General features: G+C 55.2%; 1 protein-coding gene across 1 annotated transcript; it reads left to right on the top strand.

Moving 5' to 3' along the window:
* The first annotated feature begins 553 nt into the window (after positions 1 to 553).
* Snx33 (sorting nexin 33) lies at positions 554 to 11,296 on the top strand. The gene is made up of 2 exons (XM_046428056.2): positions 554 to 3,199; positions 9,698 to 11,296. The coding sequence occupies exons 1-2, from the start codon at positions 1,732 to 1,734 to the stop codon at positions 9,949 to 9,951; spliced, it is 1,722 nt and encodes a 573-aa protein (XP_046284012.1). The 5' UTR covers positions 554 to 1,731; the 3' UTR covers positions 9,952 to 11,296.
* Positions 11,297 to 11,718: the final 422 nt, after the last annotated feature.

Raw genomic sequence — 11,718 nt, 5'->3', positions numbered from 1 at the left:
GAGAACAATCCCGGAGCCGCGCCACGGCCCGGTGCGGACGCAGCCCCAGTGAGGGTTAGGAAGGAAAGGAGGCCCCTTCGGCGGGCGCGGCTCTCCAGGCACCCCACCCCGTCCCGGCTCGGACGCCCTGGTTGCCACCCGGCGCTTTGCAAACTTTCGGAGTTTTCCTGCACTTGCGTCACGGAAAAGGCAGGAGGGTGACAGAGTCCGGGAGGCGAGGCGGCCGCGGCTGGCGAGCTCCCCCGCGCGGCGCTCAAGGCCCTGGGGCGAGAGGTGTTTCACCGCGCGGGCGGCTTGGCTGGGTGGCGGCTCGAAACCCACTAAGTCCCGGATCGTCCCCGCTGTCTCGCCTCCTGGACAGAGCGCGAGGGCCACAAGGAAAGAGGTGCGGAAGATTCGGCGGGGCCGGGTTCCAGGGCCCCTGGCCCGCGGGAGGGCGGAGCCGGGCTGTCCCTGCCCAGGCGGGACGCGCGGAAGTGCGGTGGAGTTTGCCCAATTCCCCAGCCTGCTTTTCCTCTCTCCCTCCCTCCCTCACCCCACCCCTCACCTCCCCTTCGGCTATTCCCTCCTTCCTTGGGACGCCACCTCCCGGAATCGCCTTTTTGTTTTGTTTTGTGTTGGAGCTGGCTTCTCGCCGGCGCCTTGGAGGGGCTGCGAGTGCGGGAGAAGTGCAAGCGGGGGCCCCGCAGGGCAGAGCGGAGGACGGACGGACGGACAAATCACCAGCCTGGCCATCTACTCACCGGAGCTCCCTCTGCAAACTACTGTTGAGTGTTTGGGGGGCACGCGAGGAGTGGGGGACGGGGGTCGTGAATCCCGGGCTCCCGGACGGATTTCCGCTAGGCTACCTCGGGACTGGGGTCCTTGGACTCAGATCGGGGTCAGCTTCAGGCGCAGAAACAGCTGAGGAATTAGGCAAACAAAAGAGGACACTGAGCGACCGGCCAGAAGTCGCCTGAGCGACCCGTCGCGCCCCCTCCTTCCCCAGGGTGGGGGCTGGCCACTTGAGGGGCGACAAGTGGCGACCGGAGCCGGCGGGGCTCGGCCGAGCCGCTAGGGTCGTGGAGTTGGAGGCCTGTTGTGCAAGCCTCGGCCCTTGTTTTCCCGGCCTGGCTCGTTGTGAGGCCGGACACATCCACCCTTGGACTCGATTCAGGAGGCTGCTGCTTTTCTCCTTGCCCCTCTTGGATTTTCTGGATTTTTGAAAACCCAGTGGCCTAGGAGGAGGAGGAGGAGGAAGGAGGAAGGGGCAGATCTGCAGAGGAATGTGAGAGCCTCCCAAAGCCGGAGCAGCCAGAAGCAGCCCAGAGCCAGAGGGATTGCAGAGCCCTGCCCCGGGGTTCTGGGACGGTTGTTTCTGAGTGATTCTTGTCTATTTTAGAACATTGTTCCAGTGGAAAGTGTGGAATTCTTGCCCTCAGAGAGCTGGTTTCTCCAGGTCATTTGACTTTTCTGCTTGTGGTGGAAAGCAGAGCCCCCCTCCAGGGGCTGCCAAGGGAGGGGAGGAAGACTAAGGACATGAGCCCTCCCTGCTCACAGGCATATGCCCAGAGACTTAATAGAGTAATTTCTGGGCCATGGACATTGTTCTGAAGAAAGGGAGGTTGGACAGAGTCTGTGGGTGCTGAGACCCCACTTTAGGGGCTGAGAGATTGAGCTGTGAGTGCATTCTTGTGCTCGGACCTTGTGAGCATCCCTGTCTGGGCAGGACCATCTCCTTCTTTATCCAGCATGGCACTGAAAGGCCGAGCCCTGTATGACTTTCGCAGTGAGAACAAGGAGGAAATCAGCATCCAGCAGGATGAAGACCTGGTTATCTTTAGTGAGACCTCACTGGATGGCTGGCTACAGGGGCAGAATAGTCGTGGTGAGACAGGACTCTTCCCTGCCTCTTATGTGGAGATCGTCCCTGCTGGCATCAGCCCCAACCATGCTGACAACTCTAGCAGCCCTGCAGATTTTTCAAGCACCCAGGTGAGCTTGTACAGCCCCAGTGTGGCCAGCCCAGCCAGAAGTGGTGTGGGCAGTGGCTTCCTGTCAAACCAGGGCAGCTTTGAGGATGATGATGATGATGATTGGGATGACTGGGATGATGGATGCACAGTGGTGGAGGAGCCTCGGGCTGGTGGGCTGGGTACCAATGGGCACCCCCCACTCAACCTCTCCTACCCGGGTGCCTACCCCAGCCAACACATGGCCTTCCGGCCCAAACCACCCCTGGAGCGGCAGGACAGCCTGGCATCTGCCAAGAGAGGCAGTGTGGTGGGACGCAACCTCAACCGTTTCTCCTGCTTTGTGCGCTCTGGAGTGGAGGCCTTCATCCTGGGGGATGTGCCCATGATGGCCAAGATCGCTGAGACATACTCTATTGAAATGGGCCCTCGTGGCCCCCAGTGGAAGGCCAACCCCCACCCATTTGCCTGCTCTGTGGAGGACCCCACGAAACAGACCAAGTTCAAAGGCATCAAAAGCTACATCTCCTACAAGCTCACACCCACCCATGCTGGCTCGCCAGTCTACCGGCGCTACAAACACTTTGATTGGCTCTATAACCGCCTACTACACAAGTTCACTGTCATCTCGGTTCCCCACCTGCCTGAGAAGCAGGCCACAGGCCGCTTTGAGGAGGACTTCATTGAGAAGCGGAAGCGGCGTCTTATCCTCTGGATGGACCACATGACCAGCCACCCGGTGCTCTCCCAGTACGAGGGCTTCCAGCATTTCCTCAGCTGCCTGGATGCCAAGCAGTGGAAGATGGGCAAACGCAGGGCAGAAAGGGACGAGATGGTGGGCGCCAGCTTCCTGCTTACCTTCCAGATCCCCACGGAGCACCAGGACCTGCAGGATGTGGAGGACCGTGTAGACACATTCAAGGCTTTCAGCAAAAAGATGGATGACAGTGTCCTGCAGCTCAGCACTGTGGCGTCAGAGCTGGTGCGGAAGCATGTGGGGGGCTTCCGCAAGGAATTCCAGAAGCTGGGTAGTGCCTTCCAGGCCATCAGCCATGCCTTCCAGATGGACCCCCCCTTTAGCTCTGAAGCCCTCAACAGTGCCATTTCTCACACCGGTCGGACCTACGAAGCCGTGGGTGAGATGTTCGCTGAGCAGCCCAAGAATGACCTCTTCCAGATGCTCGACACACTCTCTCTCTACCAGGGCCTGCTCTCCAACTTCCCAGACATTATCCACCTGCAGAAAGGTAAGACCCAATGCAGACAGGTGACTCTCCCTGAGTCTGGTGCTTTGCTGGAGCCTGGGGATGTAGGGATGGACTGGAGCAGCTCACCAAGTCTTTCTGTCTCTATCTCAATCATTCACTCAAAAAATGAGTTGAGTATGTACTATGTGGCAGGTGCTCTCTACATACAGGGATGTTGTGGACAGGCCTGGTTCCTGTCCTCTTGGAATTCTATGTTTAACTTCTTGTCAGTTCATTCATTTTCTCTTTGTCTCATTTATCTCATTATGCATGAAGCCTCAAGGTATCAGGCTGGGTTCTGGAAACACAGAGATGATCAGGCCCCAGGCCTTGCCCTTGAGGAGTCCAGGGGCTCAGGGGGACCCAGAACCAAACCTGGATAACAAGAGCACAGTGTGCAGCTCTCTCCTTATCTCCTGTCTTCTCATAAGCTCAGAACCCACCTTTGCAGTTTCAGAGCCTTCTCATGTCTCCCCTCCACCCTATCTAAGAGCTCCCTATCTGTGCAGGAGGATCTCTGTCCTTATTTTGCAAATGAAAGAGCCTGTGTCCACAGCAGAGTGGTTGCACAGAGTCCATGGACCAGCTGGGACTGTCCTTTTTTCCTGCCACCTCCCCAAGGACACATTCATATTGGCTGCCTCCCAGGCGCCCATGTTTTCAGTTCTCATGGCCCCCTCTCTGGGGGAGGGACAGGATGGGCCCCTGCCTGTTACTGCTGGGGATGTCAAGGAACTGCCAGGGAAATGACTCATCCTGGGTCACACAAGGGCTCTGGGCTGGGCTGGGGAGCAGAAACAGGGCCTGTGGTCCCCTCCTGAGAGCCAGCAAGGGTCAGGGCACAGTCCACATAGCCAATCTAATCCCCCTTCCCAAGCCTGGCTTCTCTTCTAAGGAGTGAGTCAGGGGCTGACCCAGCAGGGGGAGGCAGGTGTTGGAGTCTTGGGGACCATTGGGAGGGCACATGTCAGAAGAGAGGTGTGGTTCTCCCTGGGGCTGCTTGGTAACTCAGGAAGAACTTGTGCAGGGCGTGGGACTGGCCCCTGGACCCTAGGCCCTGAGGTCAGGCCTGGCTTGGTGGGGAGTTTTACTCTGGGTGGGGCCCAGAGGCAGATGAGCCTGGGGGACCGCAAACCCCCCTTCGCCCTCAGTATCCAACAGAGTCTGGGGAAAGCCAGCAGCTCTCCTTATCAGCAGGACATTGACTGTCAGAACTTTAGTTCCCAGTATGCTTTGTCCCCTAACTTTCTCCTCCTCCTCCTCCTCTCCCTCCTGTGTGTTCCCTACCCCACATCTCCACCTTCCTTCCTCCTTTCAGCTCCAGGAGATCCAAGGCCTGATTCTAGTCTGGCTTTTCCTAGTTTGTCTTGTGTCCCTGGGAAGTGTCTTTGCCTCTCTGGGCCTTAGTTTCCTACCCCTGAGAAAAGATGGAGTGGGGACAGTGAGATCTTAGGCCTTCAAGGGAGAGGACAGGAAGGGGTTCTGGGGAGGGTCTGGCCCAGAAGCAAAATGATGCCTTAGATCTGGCTCTATGCTCTGGGCCGGGGAAGGCCAAGGGAGGTAGCTGTGGCTGGGGGCCCAGTAGGGCAGGCACCTTCCTGTGCAGAAGTGGAGCTGCACTCTGCACCAGGGCCTGGGAAAGCTGGTTCAACCAGCTCCTTGGCTCCTGTGTGGGCAGCAGGAGGCTGGGCACAATGATTAAACAGCTGCTCCCACGCAGTGACAGGGGACACTTGCCTAGGGCAGAGCTAGAACAGGAGGGCAACCCCATGTCCAGGGCACCCATGGCTCCCAGGCTTGCATCAAACAGGTGGGGAGTGAAGCCAGATCAGACTTTTTGACTCCAGGAAGGGAGACAGAGCTGATGGAAGCCATGTCTGAGGTATGGCTGGAGGTATTTCTAAGAGTCAGGGGTCATCATCCTTTGGAGCAATTAGGCAACCTGAAGCAGAGACTTAGCCCACCTTCCCTCACCCAGACCCCCACCACACATACCCCACCTCCCAGGGTAAGCTCTCCTGGACTTACTCTGAGTTTTGGGCTCTGGCCTGGGCTCTAGGGAGAGTCAAAGATTAGGGGTTGGAATTGGTTTAAGAGAAACCTAGGGGGCTGGGGCTTGGGCTCAGTGGTAGAGCACTTGCCTTGCAAGTGTGAGGCCCTGGGTTCCATCCTCAGCATCACATAAAAATAAACAAATAAAGATATTGTGTCCAACTACAACTAAAAGAATATTAGAGAGAGAGAGAGAGAGAGAGAGAGAGAGAGAGACCTGGGCAGGCTTTGGGGACAGCCTGAGGGGGTCCTATACTGGCCCTGTGGGTGGAGCTCTCCCTCAGGCAGAGCAGGACAATTGGGTCCTGGGTCCCTAGGATTCTGTCTGTCCTGTTGGATATCTGAATGAATGATGAATGTGTAGAAGAGACAGATGGAGGAGGCCCAGGTGAGCCGTCAGACCAGGATTGGGGCAAACTTGACTCTGAGGTGACCTTGGAAAGTTTTCTCCCCTCAGTCTCCACATTAATAAAATGGGAGCTGAGCTGAGGTCCATTTACCTGGTCTGCCCACTGGGCCAGACTCTGGAGCCCAGTCCAGGGGTCTCCTATGGGAACAACCGCCATATAATTAACATCAGAATTGGGGCAGTTTGGGGATGAAAGGGTGCCCTAGTTAGTAAAGTTTATCTTGGGACACAAGAAGAAAGTGGCTGCCTGGGGCAAACCAGGGCCTGTGGTCCCCTCCTGAGAGCCAGCTAGGGCAGGCGAAGTCCTGAGGCTCATCACAAGTCAGCAGTCTGGTGTGATCCCCCCGTTTTCCAGATGAGGTACACTGAGGTGATTTGATAAGCAGAGCAGGCATTGGAGCCCAGGTGTCCAAGTATAACTAACAGCCCAGGCTGTTTCCACTGCCAGACAGATGGAGGAAGCAGTTCTCAAGGGATGGACAGCTGAGAGAGATAAGCCAGAAGCGGAGAGGAAGGAAAGAGGTTTGGGTGGACTGGGCACTCCAGCATTAACTCAGTTGGCATCCTAAGTGCAGGACCACAGTGGAGGAGCTCATAGCATGGCCAGGACCATGTGACCTTTGCTCTTGCCTGGGAGATAGACAAGTAGGTGGGTTCTGCCTTTGTAGATTCTGAGCTATCATTTAATCCTCTACCTCTCTTCCTTTTTTTTTTTCCTTCTTGGTACTAGGGATTGAACCCAGGCACATTTTATCAGCTACATCCCCAGCCCTTTTTATTTTTATTTTGAGACAGGTTCTAAGTTGTCAAGACTTGCCTCAAACTTGTGATCCTCCTGCCTCAATCTCCAGAGTTGCTGGGATTATAGGCATGCACCAGTGCATCCAGCTTCTCCTGGGTTTTATAAACAGGATAGTGCTGCCATGAGCCACCAGTGGCTGCAGCTTTCTGTGAGTTCATGGATAGGAAGGCAATTTTGCACACCACAGTGCACAGTATCCTGGGCTCTCGGTCATATCAGGCACTATCCTCAGCACTTCACACATGAGTTCAGTTAAACCTCAACTGAACTGTGTAGGGTGCATACTATCAGCGTCCCGTTTCACAGAAGTGGAATCTGTAAAGTACTATACTGTTGTGAGCAGTTGTCAGCAGCATCACATCTAATAGGACTTGTCCCATTTGACAGCAGGGAGACCAGCAGCCCAGGCGAGAGCAGTGGTTTGCTAAAGGGGACACAGCTGGAACTAGGACTCAGAGACCTCTTTCCCCCAACTTGGGCAGGTGGTAACTACCTTCATGAGACTGAAGCAAGATGGTTTGAGGCTGGAGCTTAGGAAATAATTTTGGGGCCCTGAGACTGTGCGGCTGGTGGGCTTCAGCTCTCCCTTCCCATTCCTGTGCCCCAACATGCCAAGGCAGGAGACAACCCTAGAGGACTCCCAGGTCAAGTCCCAAATAGAATGTCGAGGGGACGCTGGACAGGTCTGGGTCCTGACTCCCAGCCTGTTGGGTGGAACCCCTTAGCCTTAGCTGATCCTGGCCCCAAAACTGAGTCAACAGGGTGAGAAAGTGACAGAGAGCAGGGTGGGGCTTCTGCCTGTCCCCACCCCTGCAGCCTTTGCCCCCATCCCTGACCCTAGCCTGCCTATGGATATCTAGCAATTGCAATAGGTTCATTCTTGCTCTTTGGGTCACAGTCTTCTCATCCACAGAAGGAACTTTTCCTTCCTCCAAGGTCATGGGCAAGAAAGCCCATGCATCTCCATTGCCCCTAAATTCTTGCAGGCAGGTGGAATCCAGGCGCCCAAGTCTCCCCTTCAGGTAAGACCCTTTGGCTGAAGCTCACCTCCATTTTTTTTTTTTTGTCCTGCTATTTGTTTTCATCCTTCCTCCTTTCCCCATACCTCCTTCCTTCTCTCCCCAACCCCTCTCTTCTTTTTCTCTTTCTTTCCTAGGGATTGAACTCAGGGGTACTTTGTTACCGAGCCACATCCTCAGCCCCTTCTTATTTTATTTTATTTTGAGACAGGGTCTCACTAAATTGCTGAGGCAGTCCTTGATTTTGCAGAGTCCTCCTCTCTCAACTCCCAAGTCACTGGGATTATAGGCATGAGCCACCACACTCAGCCCTATTTTCTGCCTTTCTTCTTATGGCTCCTCATACCCCCTGGGACCTTCTCAGATCCCTATGTCCATTGTCTGGGTCCAGCATAGGCTCCCTGCAGCAGAGATGGTGTCCACTTTCCAGCCAAGCACACCCCACTTATGGGGCAGAAAGGAGTCTGGGAACCCCTAGGTAAGTCCCTGTCCCTCAGTTTCCTCTTATAGCAGTAGAGGGGTGAGGACTGGGCCTCAGGGTGATCCCTATTCTGCTGCCCAGGGCTGGACCGTTGGGATGGAACAGGGGGCAGGAAGTGGTTGAGGGAGAGTGACAGAAGGTGGAGTGGCCTGGGAAGTTAGGAAATAGGGACTACGGATTTCTTTTCGATGCTGTGTGAGTGGCTCTGGTGACTCTCAAGAGATATTTTCAGCATGTAGAGCCCTGGGCTTGGATGTAGTAAGTGCTCACCAAATGCACTTTGAATGCATCTGACACCTTGAGTGAGAATAAAAAGAATACCATCTAGAAGGTCCTCAATAGTCCTCCTTAAAGGAGAAGCAGCAAAGCGTAGATAACGATCGTGCTATGTGTGTGTGGTGGATGTTCTTGAGGACCCGGAGGGAAGGTGCTGTGTTCCCACCTCTGTTATCCTCTTTGCACAGTGGATTCTGTCTCAGCCCTGGAGGAGTGGGTGCTAGGCAAGGCAAACCACCTCCTCTTCCCAGTAACTGTCCCCACTGGCTTAAAGGCAGAATTAGTCAAGGACCTTATAATTCAGAACTGAAATTCATTAACCAGCACTTGTTGATTCATTCAGATTCTCCCGTATTGGGTCTCCTGCTCAAGTTTATCCCCTATCCTCCATCTGCCACCTGATTATTACAATAGTCTCCTCTGTTTCCCAAGGGCTGGGGAGAGGAGTGGGCAAAGCCTCTTTGGAGGGGAGACATATCAGGTGGCCTTTGAAGTACTGTTTTAGAATCAGCAGTATGATGGGCAGGATGGGGAGACAGGACAGATAAGATAGGGGAGGCATTCTGCTTGGAGGTACTGGAGAAGGCTCTGGTGTAGAAGTGGCATCTGATCTGGGCCTTGAATTATGGATAGGGATCCAGCAGGCAGAGGTATGAAGGAGCTGGGTGGGTTTAATGAACATGGGGTCAGTTTGGAATGAACACAGAGACTGACTCCCAGAAGCCTCCTGGGCCAGGGGAACAGATGTGGACCTTGATCTGTAGCCAGTGGGAGGAGCCAAGGAAGGTACCCAGCTTGGGGGGTATTTTGGGGTACTACAGGACAGACAAGCTGGATCAAGGGTGGGGACTGCTGTAGCAGCCCAGGGACAGGATCAGTCTGTTCAGCAGACCTGTATCAGGATCTACTGTGGGCCAGGCCTGGTTCTGGGAATTAGGGAACAGAAGCTAAGACAGGCCCTGAACTGATCCAGCCACCTCTGCCCAGGGTAGGTGGGCAGAGAAGTTACAGGGTGTAATAACTGGGGTAGGGAAAAGCCAGGGAGCTTGGTGTCACCAGGAGGGCCTGTGGGGGCCAAAGGCCACAGAGAAGGTTTGCTGGTGAGCTGGGACCTGGGCTGAATTAGGAGTCAGTGTGGGATGGTCAGGCCTGCGATCGGGAGGGTCAGGGATTTCCCAGTCCTGGAAATTGATCCATTAGCGGGGCTGTGACTGATTGGGACCAGCTGCTGTTGGTGCTGTAGGTTTGGAGAGAAAATGGTGTGTCCCGGTTAGGAGGTGCTGAGGGAATTCCCTGATGGAAACAGCCAGGTGGCTGGGCTGTGGGTCTAGAGTCCAGGGATAAGGACTGAATCAAGCTGATGAGGATGTTGTCTGCCTTTGATGGCGCTCAGGGAGCACACAGGGAGCAGAGAGAGGAGGCCCAAGCCCTAACGTGCCGGTCCTCTCTGCCCTGCCAGGTGCCTTTGCCAAGGTGAAAGAGAGCCAGCGCATGAGCGACGAGGGCCGCATGGCCCAAGATGAGGCAGATGGCATTCGAAGGCGCTGCCGTGTGGTGGGCTTTGCCCTGCAGGCCGAGATGAACCACTTCCACCAGCGCCGGGAGCTCGACTTCAAGCACATGATGCAGAACTACCTGCGCCAGCAGATCCTGTTCTACCAGCGGGTGGGCCAGCAGCTGGAGAAGACCCTGCGCATGTACGACCACCTCTGACCACATGCCCTGGGTCCCTCCCCACCCTAAGGCCTGGTCACTACCGTTTACCTCACTTCAGACCTCCCTGCACCAGCAATGGCTGTGGGGACTTGGGGTGGGTGAGGTAAGCCGCCTCTTCATCCTCCCCAGAGAAGGGGTCTTGGAGGAGTCACAGGTGCCCCTGGAATGTTTCCCACCCTTTAAAGATGGGACTTGACAGGGGAGAGAATGGAGCTGGGCACCCTCCAGGCCAAAGCCTGGGCTGCTGGTCAGTCACTAAAGGCTAAGCCAGGATCCACTTCCTCTGGAGCCCGTAGCACACATTCATCTGGCCACCACCCCCATTCATTCAGCAAATTACCAAGAGGCCCATGATGGCCCAGTGATGGCCCTGGATCAGACCTGGGCACACAAACTAGGACGAGTGTTCCCTGGAGGAGTCTCCATCCAAGGTGGGGATCAGACACAGAAATAGGCAAAGTCAATGTAATGTGACAGGTAGAAGCACACAGGAGAGACCACAGCATTTTGCTGGTCAGAGGAGACTCCATTGGTAGGTGACATTCCAGCAATGTCTTGAAGAATGACGAGGACCTACCAGACTGTAAACAGGGAGAAGGACATTTGTGGGAGAGGCCCAACATGGGCTTTTATTTCCCTTACTTTTCCTAAGCAAGTTTGATGCCCTCTTCTTGGGGTCCCTGGCCTATGGCAGAGGGAAGGCCTATGCTCATATGTGCCTGGATTTTCCTGCCCCATCCCATTGCCTGCAGGAGGGGCTGCAGGCCAACTCCCTCCTGCAGGCCTCTGACCCCCCCTTCTGCTGAGCCCCAACTTTCTCTTGGCTAGAGGACCATGTAGCATCCTTTCCTGTCTGGACTACAGGTGCTGAGACAAGCCATGGACTCCCAGGCCCTGGTGGCACTTTCCCAAAGGACAGTCTCAAAGTTCCTAGATATGTGATTTCACCAGCAGTAACTCTCTGTACCCCAAACAGACTCAGATCTGAGGCTCCCAGGGTCTCTGTCCCCCGCCCCCAGCACTTTCTTCCTGAGTCCTTCACATTGCACAGTAGGAAACCTAAGGGGAGAAAAGAAGAGGTTCCAGGCCCCTCTGCCCTTGGCCAGCCTCACTGTGAGGGAGTTCTTGCTCCTGGTCAGGTTGGGCTGCCTCCCACCTGTTTACATCCTGCAGGGGTGACTGCCCCCCACCAAGGCCAGGCTGTGGGCCAGCAGCTGTCGGGTTAGCTGACCTTACCACTTCTGCCCACCTGGGAGCTCATGGTCTATAATGGTCTGCTATAGCTGCTGCTGCTTAAATTTTTTTTTCTGTCTTTTTTCTCTTGATAAACTGTTACAATTAAGTTGAGAGAAGCATGACTTTTTCTGTTTGGATCCTAGAAGGAGGTGAGGGTTGGGGAAGGATAGAACCTGAATTGTCCCTGGGAACCACAGGACCAGATTTGGCACAGAATTTACTATAGAGTGTTGAAAGGGAGAGCGAGGACTTGGCTGGTGGGAGGATCAAGAGATGGCCCTTACCCTCAGTTGGCCTCACTACCTTCTGGGACCTCACCCACCATCTAAGATAGCTAGGGTCCTGTGCAGGGGTTTGACTGTGCTATAAGCTCTATGCTGAGGGTTGTAGGAGGAAGGCAGAGGGGGCCTTGCCCAGGATAGTCCCAGGTTGTTTCTATCCCAAGGGAGCCATGTCCTGACCTTGCCTCTGGAAAGCCCCAGTCCAGGGGAAGGGAGGGGAAGCACTCAGAAACTGCATCCCCCTCCA

Source organism: Marmota monax, unplaced genomic scaffold (assembly GCF_021218885.2).
Source record: "Marmota monax isolate L192 unplaced genomic scaffold, Marmota_monax_Labrador192_F-V1.1 WCK01_AAM20220418_F8-fsc00111, whole genome shotgun sequence".
In the NCBI taxonomy this organism is placed as follows: Eukaryota; Metazoa; Chordata; class Mammalia; order Rodentia; family Sciuridae; genus Marmota; species Marmota monax.
Note: the sequence above shows the minus strand (reverse complement) of the source record. Positions and strands in the feature narration are given on the sequence as shown.